Source organism: Lutra lutra, chromosome 1, assembly GCF_902655055.1.
Source record: "Lutra lutra chromosome 1, mLutLut1.2, whole genome shotgun sequence".
NCBI classification, from domain to species: Eukaryota; Metazoa; Chordata; class Mammalia; order Carnivora; family Mustelidae; genus Lutra; species Lutra lutra.
In genome coordinates, this window is record NC_062278.1 from 92,806,703 (window position 1) to 92,826,641 (window position 19,939).

Below are 19,939 nucleotides of genomic sequence, written 5' to 3' on the forward strand. Positions count from 1 at the left end.
TGCATATATCTAGGTGAAAAAAGCCAATATGAAAAGATTGCACATCGTATCATTCCAGCTTGACATACATACATGACATTCTGGAAAAGGTTAAACTACAAAGTAAAAAGATCAGTGGTTGCCAGGAGTTAGGAGGCAGGGAGGTAACATAAAAAAGCAGGGCACTATAATGATGTTTTATGATACTATAATGGTGAATACATGTCATTATAAAGTTCTCCAAACCCACAGAATGTACAATACCAAGAGTGAACCCTAATGTGAACCATGGATGTTGGGTGATAATAGTGTGTCAATATATGTTTGTTGATTGTAAAAAATGTACTACTCTGGTTTGGGATGCTGATGGTAGCAGAAGCTCTGAGTCTGTGAATGCAGATTGTATAAGGGAACGATCTGTATATCCTGCTCAGTTTTGCTGTGAACCTAAAACTGCTTTAAAAAATCAAGTCTATTTACATAAATCAAGTATCTTGTAAAGTAACACTTAATGGATATTTATATTCAGCATTTCCTCAAAGACAACTGGAACACCATGCTCCAGGTAGGTAAGAAAATATCTTTTTGGAGCCCTGTGAAGTCCTAAATTCCCATGTAGATATAGTTCATAGTTGGTCATAATAATTTAGAGGCTTACTAGTTGAAGATGTCAAAACCAGCAGGATTATCACAAATCATGGCTCTACCATCTATTACCCAATCAAAAGTAATCATCAGTTTTATAACTAGTTATTTTAAATAATGCTGTCAAGTATCTCTCAAAACTTTCATATAAGACATATTATTAGTTTTTCTGAAAATTCTAAATAGAATAAAATTATATTTGAAAGGCAGATTAGAAATAATCTAGTTCCTATGTTTTAGTTTAGGAAAATGCAATCTAAGAAAGCAAGTGACATGTTCAAGGTTACACAATGATTTAAGACAGAAATGGAAATGAAATTTGACTTCCAGACTAAGATAATTTATTGTGACTGTCTTTAAATGGTGCTCTCACCATCTGGAAATTGAAACCAGACGTTTACACCCAGCATTCTAATCTATAAATTCTAAGGAACTTACTAGTAATAACAATGTAGATATATAAACACGATGATTGGTTTGGTTTGGTTTTATCAATTATGTGAAACTTTACATCAAATTTGAATATTTGGGGAGATTTAATGTAAGGCAGGCAACAAGGTGTCAATTAGATTTTCTTCACTAAAAGCCCACCCATGTAACCTTTTAAATGCTAGCTCAGTCCACAATAACTTTTAGACAGACCAGCCAACATTGCCTGCTTTTCTTCTGATTACAGACACCGTTCCCCATTGACTGAAGAGAGTATTTGCTAGAAAACTATATTTTCAACCAAGTGTTTCTAAGTACTAAATTTTGGGGGCTTAAAATAAACAGCATAATAAGAAAAGCTTTTACACACTGCAATACCTACTGGTTTTATTAACTTGCCAACATTTATTGTTAATATTAATCTACAAGGAAAAAAGTTACCTTTTGAGTTATTTTTACAGTAAAAAGAGCTGTTGTTCAGATGAAGATGTAAGAGGTCTGTTTTTCCCTTGGTGGAAACGTGACGTTGATGGATGTCAGATTCATACAGAAAAGTATTCTGATAATCATGAAATGTGCAACTTTCATGTTTCAGGATAAGCAAAAGAGAAGAATTGAAATAAATGATATAGAAAAGAAAGTAAAAAGGCCCATCTTATTAAAATTACAGTAAAACCTTCAGGGAATAGGCTTATTCACATTAATTTAATATTTTTTTAACCCTACTGTGGACACATTCTAAACCACAAGTAACTAAATAGTATTATGGATTTTAAAGAAAGAGGTAACTGGTCAGATCTGATTTAATTGAACAATGTCAATTGAAAACCTCTTTTAAAAAATATTCTGAAGTAAGTTTGTTCTTTATATTCTTTCTTCTAAAAATGGAGAGTTACCTACTAGTGCATTGAAATCTGGCAAAATTAGGGTTTTATTGCTTAAATAAACTTTTTATTTGTTTATCAATGAACTATCAGGGTCAAAAAGCAATACATGGTGGGTTAAAGCCTCTGCCTTCGGCTCAGGTCATGATCCCAGGGTCCTGGGACCGAGCCCCGCATCAGGCTCTCTGCTCGGCGGGGAGCCTGCTTCCTCCTCTCTCTCTGCCTGCCTCTCTGATTACTTGTAATCCCTATCAAGTAAATAAATAAAATCTTTTAAAAAAAGGGAGGGGGTGCCTGGGTGGCTCAGTGGGTTAAAAAGCAATACGAGATATTTATTTTCAATTTTTAATGATGGCTACTATATACTTGTATATGTACAACTCAAACAACACTTTCTATGAATTGAATCTAATATTTAATAATATCCAATATGCAAGCTTTATGTAGTACCACCATAAAAACTGGATTATGCTACTGTGTCACTTATGATTCTTTATGGTTCTCCTTAGAAAGGAAGAAACTTAGGATGCCTGGGTGGCTCAGTTGGTTAAGTGTCTGCCTTCCACTCAGGTCATGATCCCAGGGTCCTGGGATCGACTCCCCCCTCAGGCTCAGTCCTGGGATCAAGTCCCATATCAGGCTCCTTGCTCAGTGGAGAGCCTGCTTCTCCCTCTGCCTGCTCTGCTTGCCACTCCCCTGTTTGTGCTCCCCTTTTCTTTCTCTCTTTGACAAATAAAATCTTTTTTTTTTTTAAAAGGGAAGAAACTCTACAGGCACCTCCATACCCAAGAGACAAAACCATTGCCAAACCATGATCAGTAACTTTCTCTGCCTTCTGTAATACCCTACGTGGAAGTCAAAGCAGGACTTGCGATAAGACATATAAAAGAACCAAATTAGACAGCAGATACGTCATTCATTTTCTTAGGAATACAGTAGTTCATACAAATCTTTTATCTACTGACTAAAAGGTTATCTCCTGCCAAAAGCACATTGGCTGCTAGACATCTGGGTCTATGTGTCCAAACATGGGTCTTTTCCCTTAAGAAAGGGACAGGTCCCTTAGGATATCCCTTAGGCCCACTGCTATTCCAAAATGCTGATAGGGCTTACGTTGATGTGAACACATAAGCAAAGAATTGGCATAGGAGCTACTTAACAGGACTCTCACTCTGCTCCTTACCCAACTTAATACTTTGTAATCAAAACACATGAAACCCTGGCTAAAGTTTTAACAGCAAAGAAGACCCAGAGTCCTTTTATCATTACTAACAGATACAGCTATTATTTTTCACTTAGAAATGACAAAATTCTAAAAAAAGTTACAAAGTGAGCTGTTATACTACACTAAACTATAATTATTTATCACATAGTAAAATCTACCTAGTAACTAATCTATAGTTTGGAAGCTCTTTTGTCTCTCAAACTAATCATTAATATAACTTTTTATTTAGGGTTCATAGCAAACTAAAATAAGAACAATTCAAAGAGTATCTTTGGAGAAAAGAAGAAAGCTCATATGACACTCATCATCCTTGGTAAATTACGTCAAATAATAATGCTAAAATCAGCAGTATTTATTAAATAATGCAGATACTAGGTAAGAATATAAACATATCATTATAGCCATGTTGCTTACTATTGAATGCTGGCAAATATTAGCAATATTGTACACAAATTTAAACATGGCTTTAGTAAAATATATTCTAACATTGAAGTCACATGTTTTTTACATCATGAATTTCTCATTTAAAGAGATAGTTGATTTTGAGAGTAGGTTTTTAATAAGCATCAAAAGTGAGTTAGCAAGATCTTACCTTTGTTGACTGTCCGCATCTGCTAACTCAACTTTGTAGGGCACTGTGTCTCCTGGTTCTTCAAATTCCTCTTCATAAGTCTTATTAAATACATGTAGTAAAATATCAATATATTCAATAAATGTATTATACATTAACCAGCTAACTAGTATGTAATATTTAGAGAATTTTCTTCCTACAAATAATGTCATTAGCTTTCTGGCTATGTGCCATAGAACATGAGTTCTAGAAGAACTAAACAAATACAACAACTATTTGTTGAGATCATTTGCTGTGTCAGCCATTTTATCCCTACTACCACACCTAGAAATAACACTAACAGCTGTTTTATTATGTAACTACTAAGTGCCAAGTAGGCTAGTGACTGAAGTGTTTTTAGTTCTCTGAACAGCATGTTATAAGCTTACTCTGTGCATCAACAAAACAATGACAAGCACACACGCATATATATAAGCATATGTGTTTATTTATTCTATATCTTAAATTTATCCAAGAGAATTAAAATGTTTCTAGGCATACATGCAAAAAGAGCAGAAGTTATTAACCTAAAGAAGAAAGTGGTCCTTAAATAGATACTTCTTTTCTTCTAGTCTTTTTCTATGAGAACCACAGGGAGAGAAATATTGAGGACAAGTTGTACATTCAGCTACCAGATAACTAGAAAGTCAGAAATGTGCTGACACATTAAGTTTTGTCAAAACTTAAACCTTCCACATAAGCTCTACCCCTGATTGGCTGAAACTCCAGTTGATTTTACTTTGTGTCTTCTAGAGGTTTGTATGCAAGTTATTATTATACTAAATCCCTTAAATCTTAGTACTATTTTTCCTTTAAATAGAAAATAATATTAGATGGCGTTCAAGAAACAACATGTATACAAATTATATTAAATAGATACGATATTAGGAGACTAATTTTTGTTTAAAAAGATTGATAACATAAATACCTAAGCAAAACAAACACTAAACTACATTTATATAAGTTAAAAGTAGTACATTTCCCACACTACACGCTTCCAAAAATGGCACAGTATCAGTACAGCTCAGAAATGTACTGCCTACACTAAAAATAATACTGTTTTACTCCTTTCAACATATTTAATTCAAACTCTTATAAACTTCCTTCCAAACAATGTTGAATTATGAGTAAAGTCTTCTTAAATATAATACATAGTTGTAATTACGTGTTTTGAATTTCTTGTTAGGTAACAGAGTAGTCATTATGCACTTACATCATCCAGTTCAACTATTTTTAGAGATGGCCCAGGTCTCTCTATGTTTAGTTCTTCTACTGGCAGAAAAGGTGCTGGGTATTGTACTTTGGTCTCCTCAACTAGGATATAAGATTAGGAAATAATATCTTAAAGAATATACTTCACCTGATAATTCCCTATCTTCAAATAGTTGACTATGTTATATAGTCAACAATAAAAGAATAATGTTCTCTTGTGCATCTACACTAATATGTAAATGTTATCAATTTCCCCACCTCAAGTTAAAATACACATTTTCTTAACATTCAATGTTTAAATAAATAAAATGATATAATTAAGGCAAAGTAAATCTATGGAATGGGAAGAGGAGTGTGCTTGATTCTGATCTAGAGACAAAGGGTACATAGTCCAACTGAAGATAATACAGTAATAAATAAATAAATGCAGATGCTGACTAATGCTTAGTGTGTAAAATTTGAAATGATAAATTAGAGAATATCAAACAAGTCTGAACTAACCATCACTATTTTCATCACTTTCATTCTGGGAACACTGCGCCTCACTCGCTGTTTTACATTGAGGTATGAATGTATCTGGTAGCATGTTTCGAAGTTGCTCCTGTGGAGTTCTACAAACAAGAAAGAAGCAATTGTAAGACTAAAATCTATTATGTGAAATTTTCCCAGATGAGATCTTGATTTATTTCACAAACAAGTGAGTATACAAAGTTAATGATGAAAGCAAAGCTATGCCTCTAATTCACAGAAGTATGATTGTATAACAGAATCTTAATCTACTAAAATAATTTTATAAATTAAATTAAGATCACACAAGATTTTTCTTTTTTTTTTTCAAAATGCATTTATTTTTTGAGAGAAAGAGAGAGCATAAGCAGGGGAAGGAACACAGGGAGAAGGAGAAGCAGACTCCTCGCTGAGCAGGCAAATGGATATGGGGCTCAACTGGGACCTAAGCCAAAGGCAGATACTTAATCAACTGAGCCACCCAGGAACCCCCACACAAGATTTCTCAATTGCTTGTCCTATTATTATTCATTTAGGATGAAAATCAAAGTTATGATAGAAGTCAGCATTCTTACAGAAGCCACATGGAGCCCATGAAACATACTACACTATTTAAAAAGCTAATTTATGGGGCCCCTGGGTGACTCACTTGGTTAAGTGGCCAACTCTTGGTTTCTGCTCAGGTCATGATCTCAGGGTTCTGGGATCAAGCCCTCCATCAGGCTCCATGCTTAGTGGGAAATCTGCTTTATCTGCTTTATCCCTTGCCCTCTCATGTTTCTCTCTCTCTTTCTCCCTTTCTCTCTCTCTCTCTCTCAAATAAATCTTTTTTAAAAAACACTAATTTACGAATGTGTGTTGTATCACAGCCTCCATAACATGTTGATAGGTACTAAGGGAACCTAAAGATATTCTTCTAAACTTTCACCAAGCCAGTAGGATAATAAAATCTGCTTCCACAATGTGAATGCAGTATGTTCTGGCTGTCACATTTATCACCCATCTCATATAGAAGGCAACAAAACACAGGAATTCTCAGAGGTCAAGATTATGCATCTGATTCCAGAGGATATTCCCAAATTATCAGGAAGGTGGTACTTTTCAATCAAGAATGTAAGTAGCTACAGCCCTTCCAGACCATGCCAGTTCAAGGAGTCCTCATGTAAAAGTCAGGGCCCTCTTAATGATAATTCTGTGTAGCACCGATACAAAGCTTAAAATTTACCAGGCTCTATTCTAACTAAGTTGGGGTATTAAAATATTAATAGGTAATATTAAGTAGGTACCAATATTATCTTAATTTTACAGATGAGAAAACTGAGGCACAAAGAAGTAAATCAAAGTGTTCAAAGTCATTCAGGTAGTAAAAGCAGAAGAGGAATTTGAACCCAAGGAGTCCACCTCCCCAAGTCAATGTCTTAACCACTACTTTATATAACCTTTCTCCTAATTTGCAAAGGCAATAAAATTTGATAATCCGGCAGTCTATGGCTAAGTGCATTTTAGACTATTATGGGCAATATATGTAATGTACATATCAGAACACTCCAAATATTTATATATTTAATATTTATATTATTCAGCTTTGTGTCTTAACAAATTTGATGGACATGACATCTTAATTAATAATTTAATTTATTATTTAATAATTTAATCTATAATTTAATTAAGTGATGGAAAATATTAAAGAGTAAAGGTCAAAACAAACTGGCACCTGGCCACCAGAAACCTCTTTCCAGTCTGACACAAATATACTATACAAAAAACTCAATCACAAATACACATGAATGTACAATTATCCAGGACTTCTTTTAAAGTAAAAATTTACCTTATTTAATGAGCAAAACCCTGAACCAAAGGCTTATAGAACCTAGACAACAGAGTATTGGAACTATTGATTCTTTATTCTAGACTCAAAATTTTGAAGATGAAAAATGTGGACCAAAATATTTTATCGGATTTGCCCATGAACAAACAACTAGGTAGTCAGTGACCTAGGTGACCTAGGTCTGGATATTGGGACACTGGCACCAATGCTTGTTTGAAAGATCATGCCACATAAATAAAGGGTAAGCATCTTTTTTTTAAAGATTTTATTTATTATTTATTTGACAGACAGAGATCACAAGCAGGCAGAGAGGCAGGCAGAGAGAGGGAGGGAGGAAACAGGCTCCCTGCTGAGCAGAGAGCCCAATACAAGACTCGATCCCAGGACCCTGGGATCATGACCTGAGCTGAAGGCAGAGGCTTTAACCCACTGAGCCACCCAGGCGCCCCAACGGTAAACATCTTTTAAATAAGACTACCTCACCAGATTTTCCTCAAAATTTAAACAGATATTTATTGAAGACTGACTAAATGACAGGTACACACTACTGAGTTTCATACCAAAAAGACTATTATGGGCATTACACTTTATAAGAGATATAGACAGCTTGGACAGCAGTTGTACAGGAATAATCAGAAGAGTATATGAATGAACTTAAATACCCTGCCACATAAACCACAAGGGGATACAACTATACACCTATGAAAATGACCACCACCAAACAAATGATAAAACAAGCAAACAACCCTGAAATTACCAGGCACTGGCAAAGATGGAGAGCAGCCAGAATTCACACATTGTGGGAAAGGACACAAATTGTGCAGGTGCTTTGCAGAAATGGTCTGACAGTTTCTCATAAAGATAAACATGCACTTACCATATGATCTAGCCATCCCAGTCGCAGGTATTTACCCAGGGAATTAAAAACTTATATTCAAACAAAAGCTTATTTGTAAATGTTTCTAACAGATTTGGTCATAATTGCCAAAAACTAGAAATCAGCAGGATGTTCTTCAACAGATTAATGGATAAACTGTACATCAGGATGATGAAATTCTCCCCCAATTACGGGGGAGGATTTTGAGTCACTGAAGAACACAGATGACTCTTAAATGTATTTTGCCAAGTAAAGGACACAAAAGGCTACATATTGTGTGCTCTCATTTACATGACATTCAGAAAAAGGCAAGTTGCCATGTGTTGGGGAAGAAGGGTTGAGTACAAAGGGGAAGCAAAAGGAAATTTGGGGGCAATGGAACTGTGCTATTTGGTACTATGGTGAACACTTGACTCCAGGCATTTGTAAAAACCCACAGAATCATATACAAGTTTATGCTATTCAAATTTTAAAAAGTACTCAGCATTTGGACATAACTGAGTGAATGGTGGAACTACTCTAAAGGAGGTGAGAAAGAAATGAGGGCCATGGCCTCAGCAACTTTGAAGGAAAAGAATTGGACTGTATACTGTGGGCTAAAGATAAAAAGCACTGCACACAAACAGTGTGTCGTAGTGTAATATATATGTATATACATACACACACATAATATAGTAGTATACTATATACATATTTATATACACACACAGGATGATAAATGAATAAATATATCATAGATAATGAAAGCCAGGATTCTTACTGTAGGTGAAAGAAACTACAAATAAGCAAAGGGAGAATGTGATGCTGGTTTTGAGTCAGAGATATGAGTACACTCACATTTACTTTAATAAATACTCAGGTAGATAGATACAGAAATAAATTTGGCTGTATGTTTATAGTAGGTAAGTATACCTACATATATTTCCTAGATGTTCTCTGAGAAGACCTAGGCTCTGTGGTACCTTTGTAGCCATGAGCATACCTACAATCCAGATCTTGGTTTCTGAATCCATTTTCAAAAAAAAAAAAAAAAAAGAATCAAGATTATTTGGAAAAATTATTTCTGGCCTAGGACACAGAAATGTATCTTGAGTGTCAGAAAAATAAAGAGATGTTACAAGCAAGCCAACCAACAAACAAAAAAGGATGAGACCACGTTGAAAGCAGAGAGGAGTCAAACTAAATCAGCTCTCAGTGGTCAAGACAAGAACCATTTGAGTCACAAAATAAATAACAATAGTATGGGATATTAATCCAAAAAATAAAACACATATCCGGAGTCTACACAAATAAACAGAATAAATAAATGGAAGGGGGAAGGAATATTCTTCCTTGAAGGATTCTAATTAGTAAATATAGAAGAAATGAAGGAAATAGAAAATCCCCAGATATTCTGCTTCCGGCAAAATCCACTGATATACTAAAATTAGTAGAGGAAAGTTAAGGAAAAACAGCATTTTATATCATCTCACGGTATCTCCCCTAAAACCCGTATTAGTTATTATGATGTGAATGTGCCCCCTCCCAAATTCATATGCTGACATCCTAACATCAATGTGGTGGCACTAAAAGGTGGGTTCTTTGGAGGTGAGTAAGTTATGAAAGTACAGCCCCCACGTGGACTGATGCCCTTATAGAAGAGGTCCAAAAGAGCAATGTGGGGGACACAGCAAAAAGAGCCTATGAGCCACGAGGCAAGCCATCGCTAGACTCTGAGTCTGCCAGTATCTTTTTTTTTAATTGATTTTATTTTATTTATTTGTGAGAGAAAAAGAGAGAGAGTGTGTACCTGCACATGCAGGGGGAGTGGCAGGCAGAGGGAGAAGCAAGCTCCCTGCTGAGCAGGGAGCCCCATGTGGGACTGAATCCCAGGACCCTGGGATCATGACCTGAACAGAAGGCCAATCCCTAGCCAACAGCCACCCAGGTGTCCCTGAGTCTGCCAGTATCTTGATCGTGGACTTCCAACCTCCAGAACTCTGAGAAATAATGGTTGTTTTTAAGGCACCTCAGTTTATGATATTCTGTTTCAACATCCCAAATGCACAAAGACAGAAATTGGTACCAGAAGTTGGATGTTGCTAAAAAAATGTAAAAGCAGCCTTGGAACTCACTGATGGGTAGAGGCTGAAAGAGGTTTAAAGTTCATACTAGAAAAAAAAAAAAAACTATAGTGTTATGAAAGCACTTTAAAGACAATTTTGGTGAGGACTCAAAAAGAGGAGAACAGAGGAAAAGCCTCACTCTCCCTACAGAATACCTAAGGAATCCTGAACAAAGTGTCCATAGAAATATGGATGGTAAGTGCCATTTTACTGAGATACCAAATAGAAATAAGGAACATATTATTGGATGCTGGAGGAAAGGCAATTTTCATTAATAAAGTAGCAAAGAACTTGGCTAAACTATGTATTTGTCCTGGTGTTTTATTTAAAGTAGAACTTATGAGTGATGAAATTAGTTCTGTGGCTGAGGCGATTTCTAAACAAAGTATTGAAGAAGAGGCTTGGTTTCTCTTGACTGCTCATAGTAAAAAGTAAGAAGGAAGAAATGACTTAAAGACTGAATTATTAACCAAAAGATAAGCAAACTTAAATATTTAGAATATTCTCAAAATATATATATTGAAAAAGAATGAGAGGGCCTATTCAGGTGATAACAAGAAGTAAATGGCCAAAGGGCCATCTGAAATGGAGATTAATCAGAATCACCCAGATAGAAGTTGTGACTTTCATCAGAGACAATGGAAAAATGACCTCCAAAGGCAATTCAAAAATCATCAGGGCTATCCCTTCAATTGCAGGCACAGAAAGCTCCAGGCCACACAGCCAAGAACACCTGTTGGGGCAATGCCCGGTGAAACTATGAGGGTAAGAAAGCCCCTATAATCCCGAACTAGAAATGCCACATGATTCTAGTCCAAGGGAGCCACAAGATGTGACCCCACACAGGGCCATCATAGGAATGGGACCACCCAAAACCGTGGAGGCAGAGACACCCAATGTCTTGGGAGTCCCAGCTCCAGCACAGCATAGCTATGGGGGCACTCCTTAGTGTGTCTGGAAGGCAGGACCCCCATTCTAGTGTGTCTGGATGGTGGGACCTTCACCCCAATGGGCCTTGGAGTACAGAACACCAATGAAGAGGATAATTCTCAAGACTTAAGGTTTTATAGAATTTGCCCTGTTGGATTTCAGGCTTGCTTATAACCTGCTACTCCTTTCTTATACCCTATTTCTCTTTTTTTGGAATGGAAATATTTATCCCATGCCTGTCCCACCATTATATTTTAGAAGCGTATAATGTGTTTGATTTCATAGGTTCACGGTTAGCAATTTGCCTCAGAATGAATCACACATGGAATCTTATCCATATCTGATTTAGATGATATTTAGATGAGACTTTGGACTTTAGACTTGAGTTGATGCTAGAAGAAGTGAAACTTTGGGAGCTCTTAGGATGGAATGAATATATTTTGCATGTGAGAGGGCTGATGAACCTTGCAGGGAGCAGGGCTGAGCTATGTTCAGAATGGTTCATATGTTGCAATCCTAACCCCAAAGTGATAATATTAGGATGTGGGCCTTTCAGAGGTGATGGGTTCATGAGGATAGAGCTCTCATGAATGAGATTAAAGCCCTTATAAAAGAGACCTGAGAGTGCTCCCTTGCCCTTTCTGTCACAGGAGGATACAGTGAGAAGGCGGCCATCTGTGAATCAAGAAGCTGGTTCTCTCCAGACACCGAATCTGCTGGTACCTTTTTCCTGGACTTTCCATCATTAAAAACTGAAATGTGAATGTTTGTGTTCATAGGCTACCTGTTACTCTGTGTAACAACCCAAGACATTATTTACAAAGTGAAAAGAATGAGTATGCAGTGGAGGAACTCGGTGAGCACCACATTAACCACGGGCTCAAAGTTAACATGCTGGTAGTAAAATACACTGACAGTATGATTCTGTGATACCACACACTAAGAAGGGCACATCCTCTCTGTGTTAACCTTCCTCAAAATGCACAACCTCAATCTAATTATGAAAAAAAAAAAACAGACATATCCAAATTGAGTATATCCTATGAAACACCTGGCAAATACTCTTGGAAAATATCAGGGTCTGGAAAAACAAGGAAAGACTAAGGAAGTGTAATGGATAAGGAGCTATGGTTAAGAAAGAAAAAAAAAAAAAAAGGCAATGTGGATCCTGTATTGGATACAGGAATAAGTGGAATAAGGATGACAATGGAAAAACTGGTGAAATCCAAATAAAGTCTGTAGTTTGATTAATAATATTGTATCAAAGTTAATTTCTTGGTTTTGATACATGCACTATGGTTATGTAAGATGTTGCCATTATGGAAAGCTGAAGGAATGATATGTGGGAAATCTTAATACTGCTTTACAACTCCTTGGTAAGCCTTATTTCAAAATTTAAAAAAAAAAAATTTAAATATGTCACATGAAAAACAGTTAAAGGGGCATGGAAGTAGATAGTAACCTGTCATCAAACAGAAGCTTCAAGGAAGATATGAGGGTTGATTTAAAAATCCAAAGGAATGCCATGTAAAGGAAGAATTCAATTTGCTCTATACTGGCTTAACTGGTAGAGTTGAGACCATGTTTAGAAACCAGTCAGACACAAATTACAGCTCACTAGGAGATACTACAGCAGGCAGAAAGTTCCAAAGATGGAATGTGCCATCTCAGGGGAGAGTTTTATATGATTGATGGTGAAGCAAGAGCTTGATGACCGTTCCTCAGGTACCTTCAACATATTGGCACTCCAACGCATTGGTCCTCAAAATGCAGTTCAGAGACCAGAATTACCCACACTAGTACCAGCTGGGAGCTGTTAGAAATTCAGAAATGCAGAGCGTCAGGTCCCACCCAGACCTACTGAAGAAGAATCTGTATTTTACCAGTCTGCCCGTGATTCACAGGCACAATAAAGTGTGAGCAGCCCTGCTATAGGAAAAAGTGAGACTTTAAAGGTACCTCCCAATATGGATCTTATTTGATCATAAAAATGTGAATGACTCTAGCATGTACTCAGTCATAATTCTGGTCTGAGATTTAACAATTTAACTGTTGAACAATTGATGAAATGGCACATCTAATGACATAGTCTTTGAATAAAATAACTGAATACTATTAATAAAGCTATAATATTAAAGGTCTAATTAACTTAAAAGTAGATTCTAAAAAGTAGAGCCTCAAAAGTTTATGCTAATGTAAAAAAAATGAGAGTAATACCTTTTCAAAATAATCATTCATTACACATTATTTTTGCTATCATTTTTAAATTCTATACCATATTTGTACCTTTTTTTCACATACATATTTGCATTTCTCCTAGCAAACTCTAAATTAATGGTGCATAACATACATAAATAAAATTTAAATTCTTATTAGAATAGAAGAAGCTTCACAGGGATTTAATATTGTTTTAAAATTATTTACGCAAATGTGAAGCACACATATATAATTGCTACAAAAAAGTATGTCACACAAGCCAGGAACATAAATAGCATTTATGTTTCTTATTAATAATACAAAGCTTCAGAAAATACCTCCTGTGTTTTTTAAGCCATAACTTTTCCATATAGGATAGACTGTCTTCTTTAAATTCAATATTGAGTGGTTCTCTCCAAATTTTCAGATTAGTTTGTACTTCACATTCTTCCAATGAGTCTATAAAAATAAATATAATGTACAAAATTAATGTAAACTAATCTATAAATTAAATCTCTCAAGATAAAAAACTCACCATTTTTGAAGCAAATATGCTTTGTAGTCAATAGTTCTAGGCTTAATTAATGCAAAATGTTAACTATTAGTGATTTATTAAATGACTATATAGACAGTTTTCTTCAATAATCCCTTGAAATGAAAGAATCTTATGATTCACAAGGTTTTTAAAAGGAACCAATTCTCTTCAATGATAAATATGAACAGATTCATTATATATTCTATAAATGCAAAGACACATAAAGGTATGTATCATAGCCACTGACAATAATATTTACACATTATGGGAAACAGAAAATAAATAACTCAGAATGGCACTTGGAGGAGACAACTGTCTTCATGAATTTATATCTACACGGCAATTCACTTCCAGATGCTTAAGATGTTTCTGAAGTACTACTAAATTAAAACCACTATTCAGAGATATTTAAAACTGATGGAGATTTCTGGGAAAGAAAGCAGTGTAAATCCAGGATTAGCAGTCTCTCCACCTTCTTGGATACTATCCCTCTCTCCAAACTGACCATAAGAGGAGAAGAAAAACTTCTGAAGGAGAAGAAAGGGAAGTAGTAAGGAAGAGAAAAATTAGTTTCGAAGACTGAAACTAGAGAATAGTTCCACCTTCATACCCCACAGCCTTTAAAGATTAGCTTCCAGAACAGCCAAATGCCAGCAATTCAAGCCACACTACCGGTATTCTTCCCTTAAAAGTGGAGCTTATCTGAGAGATAACTCCCAGATCTATCAGCTGATGAGGAGGAAGGGGATAAAGCATCTGGCCTGTGATTCACTCTTCTCCCATTACCAAAGGTACATCCCCTGGAAATAAAGTCAGTGGGTAACCTGAGTTAATTTGCTTGTGAATATGTTAATAACTGAACCTACTGGCAAACAGATTAGTGATATTAATGGAAGCACACTCTTACTTGTTTAATGCATTTAACAGGATAGCCCTTGTTTAGAATTGCTTATAGAAAACAATTCTAGGACACATGGTTCTATGAAACATGTCTCTCTGAAAAGTGCCACATAAGCTACATAACTTGGGTTTTAGTTTGATGGCATTTTTTCATGGGTCTCTGGCTACCTTTTGTGAGAGAATTTGTGTGAGATGCCCCAGTATTCATACTGATGGAATGGTGGGTGTTTTTCTCAATAGACAGTGCCAAAGTCTTAAGGTAAACATATGTTTTGATGTGTTGGAGTAGGTGTTGGAGGAACAGTCAGACAGCCAGTGTAGCTGAAACAGAACAAGCCTAGTAACAGGATCACAGAGATAACAGACTTGAGATTACACTGAAACTTCTAGGCCATTTTAAGTATGTGCCTTTCACACTGAAGGAGATGAGACTTTGGAGTTCACTTAAAATGAAATGAAGTTAGAAATCAGTAACAGAGGGGAACCGAGGTGGCTCAGCTGGTTAAGCATCTGCCTTCAGCTCAGGTCATGATTCCAGGGTCCTGGGAACTAGCCCCACAAGTCATGCTCCCTCCTCAGTGGGGAGTCTGCTTCTCCCTCTACCTCTCCCTTTGCCCCTCCCCTGGCTCATACTCTCTGTCAAATACAAAATAAATATATTTTTTTTAAAGTCAATAACAAATAACTAGAAAACTTGAAAATTCAAAGCATGTTACTAAGTTAAATGGCCAAGAAGCATATAAAAAGATACTCAGTATCACTTGTAATGAGTTACAAAAAGTAAATATGCCATTTCATCTCTATCAGAGCAGCAAAAATTTAAAAATCTGACAAAACATTGGTGATAATGGGAGGTAACCAAACTGCTTATCTACTGGTGGGAGCATAAACTGATACAAATACCTTGGTAAATAATTCAGTTTTATCTAGTACAGTCAAAGACATATGCAGCCTATGACCCAATTATTCCACTCCTAGGAAAAGATATCCTAGAAACGTGTGCATGTGTACCAGGAGACCTATACAAAGATATTCAGACCGGCATTGTTTATAATGGCAAAATAGGAATCAACCCCCAAACCCATCAACATTTAAACAGGTAAATGGTGGTAATTTCCTATAACAGAAGAATATTAAGCAGTAAAAATGAATAAAATACAACTATGCACATCTTCGTGTGTAAAGTTCAGTAAATAATAGTGAGTGAAACAGGCTGCAAAAGAATATATACACTAGCTTTCCACTTACGTAATATTCAAATACATGCAAATTTAACATATTATTTAGAGATACACAAAATACAGTAAACTACAAGGAAATTTTTTTTTAAATGAAAAATACAGAATCTAAGTTAGTGACAATCTCTTAGGGAGGAGGAAAGAAGAGAGAGAACAGGTGCTTACTGCTTTGTTTTTCTCCAGAATCTACACAAATTTTGTAAATGTTCTTTTCTATCTACTTAATATGTCAGGAAAAGAAAAATATTGACAAACATATACATATGGTATACACACAGTCATATATACAATACTCCGGGGCAAGAAAAATCACATATCATATCAACAGAAGTCCTCATCTTAATGATTTCTCTTCAGCAATCACTGACGCAGTATTTCTACATTTAAAAATTTATTTTAAAGTAATCGTACCAGTACACAAAGAGCTAAGATGGTCATTATAACTTATTTTTACCATAGTGAGCATTAGAAACAAAATATCCATCAATAAAATCCTGATTAAGTAAATCTTGGCATACAGAGTATTATGCAACAGTTACAAATGATGACATATTACTGTATTTATATGTAACGTTGTTGATAGAATCTAAGCAAAAAAGTTGCAAATAGCATTAACAGTGTCACCCCATTTATACTTGTGTGTGATGGTGCAACTGTGTCTATTGAAAACATACCAACATGTTAACATTGATTAGATGGTTGAATTAGGTTATTCTCATTTTCTTTTTGGTTAACTTTTTGTAATAATAAAATCATGCAAAATAATCATTATGTTATTCTTATAATATAGTTATCACCACTATGAAAAACAAAGTTTTTTTCTTCTCTGATCTTATCTGATTTATCCTATCTGTCCCTTTATTATTTTAAGTCTTTCAAAGTAGACAATCAAAAGATATTTGTATAGAAGACTTTTCCCTTTCAGAGCTAAAAAGTAAAAAATACATCAAAATTTGAAAGTTCAAATAAAAAACATAAAATAGGGATGCCTGGGTGGCTCAGTGGGTTAAGCCGCTGCCTTCGGCTCAGGTCATGATCTCAGGGTCCTGGGATCGAGTCCCGCATCGGGCTCTCTGCTCAGGGGGGAGCCTGCTTCCCTCTCTCTCTCTCTGCCTGCCTCTCCGTCTACTTGTGATCTCTCTCTGTCAAATAAATAAATAAAATCTTTAAAAAAAAAAAACATAAAATAACACAATCAAGGAGAATTATATTAAGATATATGCTACAAAGAGAGTATATAAATAAAGTCTTGGAAGTATTAATGAAACTGATGCAGCATGAACAAGGTAGGGAAATATTTCAAAGAGAAAATTATTTAGAAAAAATTCCAGTTCTAACTGGAAAATGGTATGTGATACCTTGATGTCAGGAATTATAAAAAATGTTTAAAAATGAATAAAAATATAAAAAATGAATAATCAGGAGAATTCCTGCACAGGAAAAAAATGAAGTAAAAATAATAAATTGGATCCTGTCAATAAAGATACATGATTGAAATTTATTGTCTCACATTTTGTTTTCAGTGAAAAGCAACTGGAAGTCTCTATAAGATTCTGAGAAATAAAATTAATTAATCAAACAGTTTGAGAAGTATGATATCTCTCAAAAGATTCTGGAAAACATAAAACAGAAACAGTATGTGCCTCAGTCACCCAATCTTCAATGTCTAGAATATGGGTGCAAAAATCATCAAGGAAAAATATAAACAAAAAATATTCCTTTGGACAGGAGGGGAAAAAAAAGATAAATCAATTCTCCCCCTTAAGTTCACAGCGGTCCTTGAACTATATTTTTTCAAGACACATACAAAAAATTCTTTACTTCTCTATCTCACAGCTCCTCTTGTTTTATATTTAACTACAGCTCAATAAAGGAACAGTTGTCCTTGACAAAAACGTTCTGCCAGGAGTGGGGGATCTAAAAGCATCCAATTCTGCATTCATTTAGCAGTCTGAATTTACATAGGAAACAAACACAAATCTCCCCAGTGCTCAAGTCAGGGTTCTATAAATATTAAACCACTTACCCTTGGTTGTACAGTGAATGCTCCTTTGAGGAGTTATATTAAACTGTTATCCTAATACTAACAGTTTTTAAACACTGCATTTATATTCACAGAGAATGGAGATAAATAAGATAAATTCAACTTTATTTTATAGCATTCATTTGATAAAATTAGTTGTACCTGCTTTTGCTGCAGGTGAGTTCTGTTTCTCGTTGTCATCTTGATGTCCAGTTCTCCATTGATTTAAAGTTTCCGGAAAGGACTGGGCAGAAGCTTCTTCATCAAATGACCCTTCACAGAGGAGCCTATCTTTTGGATGTGAACATTCTGCTCTTTTTGTGGTTGGAACTTCTACCTAAACCAATTAAAAGTGCATCTAAGTGTGCTTTATTAAAATTTCCCTATCTTAAAATATAGGTAGCATTAATTATTAGGCATTTTGAATCATACACTGCTTTTTAACTTTAAAATGGAATTTTTTAAGTTGTACTTACACATATGCTTTACTGAGTTCTTTAAAACAGTATGGACAATTAGAAGTGGTCCCTTCAAAAATTATTAAAACTAGAGCCTGCATGACTGAGGATTTATCATCATGTTATTCACCAGTGTTCCCCATGGGGAGTGGCAATAGCCATGAACCTAATCTCCCTACTTCAATCTGCTACCAGCAAACTTCCCATGGCAGAGAGAGCAGATTTTTTTTTTTAATATGTGAATCTGATCATGTCATTCCTATATTCAAAACCTTCCAATGATTCTTTGAAACCCCCAGTTCCTAATAGGACCTACAAGGCTCTGCAGACCGTGTACTTCCCTGCCTTTTTACTATACTTCCTTCAATTCCCCTCTTCATTCATCAAGAATGTTTACATTCTTAGTGCTGAGCCCATTAAACACATTCTCATTCAAGGGCCCTGCACTAGCCGCATCCAATACCTGGAGTGACCCTCCCTCCATATTTTCACATAGCCATTCCACTCATTACAGTTGGTCTGTGTTCAAATGATGACCCTACAAATATAGCCCCTTTACCCCCACCTTCCATTCCCTTACCTGCTCTCTTTTTCTCTGAAAAACATCTCTGTGTGAATTTAGTCTACATGTTTGTTTGTTTATTGCCTATCTCTCCCCATTAGAATGTAATGAGATCAGGGATTTTTTCTTTTTCTTAGTGCCAAGAGCAGTGCCTGGCACAAAGTAGGTGCTCATTAAAAGTTAGTTGAAAGAATGAACAAATTAATTAATGCATATGAAGCATCACATGCTTCTTGGCATAATGATAAGAGGAAAGGATGAATTCAGCACAAAATATAGACTCACTGTGAATGCACAGAAGAAAATAAAGGTAGGATTTGGTAGTTACACACAGGATCAGAGAAAATGGCCAAATTAGGAAAATAAGGCAAAATAAAGTCCACACCAATGCTGAATTAGCATTGTGGATTTACCTACACTGATCAAATTGCTAAATCTCCATTGTGTATATTCTAGATACAAAAGTAGAGTTCTCTATGTTCACCCCTTATTACAAAATAAACAGGCAGACTGTTAGAGTATAATTGAGAAAAGAGCATTAAATATGTGTCCAAATTTTTGAATATAAACAAAAGGCATTTGGGAATCTTAAGTCACTGTGCCAGCTGCTGGCCACAGAAACATGGGTTTAAAAGTTCACAACAGAAACAAGTGCAAGAAACAGGTTATTTAACTCAGATAAGCAAGAGTTGTATGGGTAAAAAGTGGTAGGGACAGTATTCCAGAGAGAGGGGATGGTATATATGCCAAAACATGGAGTCAAACAGCACAGAGGCATGGAGCCATTAGTAGTTTA

At 35.5% G+C, this 19,939-nt stretch overlaps 1 protein-coding gene across 8 annotated transcripts in view; it reads right to left on the bottom strand.

Moving 5' to 3' along the window:
• The window catches only part of ZBBX (zinc finger B-box domain containing), a 111,484-nt gene that overhangs the window by 28,039 nt on the left and 63,506 nt on the right, over positions 1-19,939 (bottom strand). For 7 of the 8 annotated variants that reach the window (XM_047729620.1, XM_047729669.1, XM_047729653.1 and 4 more), the window contains 6 exons: positions 18,286-18,460; positions 13,766-13,886; positions 5,486-5,595; positions 4,986-5,086; positions 3,755-3,834; positions 1,495-1,634 (listed from right to left, as the gene is read on the bottom strand). In XM_047729620.1, the coding sequence (XP_047585576.1) occupies positions 1,495-1,634; positions 3,755-3,834; positions 4,986-5,086; positions 5,486-5,595; positions 13,766-13,886; positions 18,286-18,460 (727 nt within the window). Of the gene's footprint in view, positions 1-1,494; positions 1,639-3,754; positions 3,835-4,985; positions 5,087-5,485; positions 5,596-13,765; positions 13,887-18,285; positions 18,461-19,939 lie in introns of all 8 variants that reach the window. The other variant, XM_047729644.1, reaches the window with a different exon arrangement.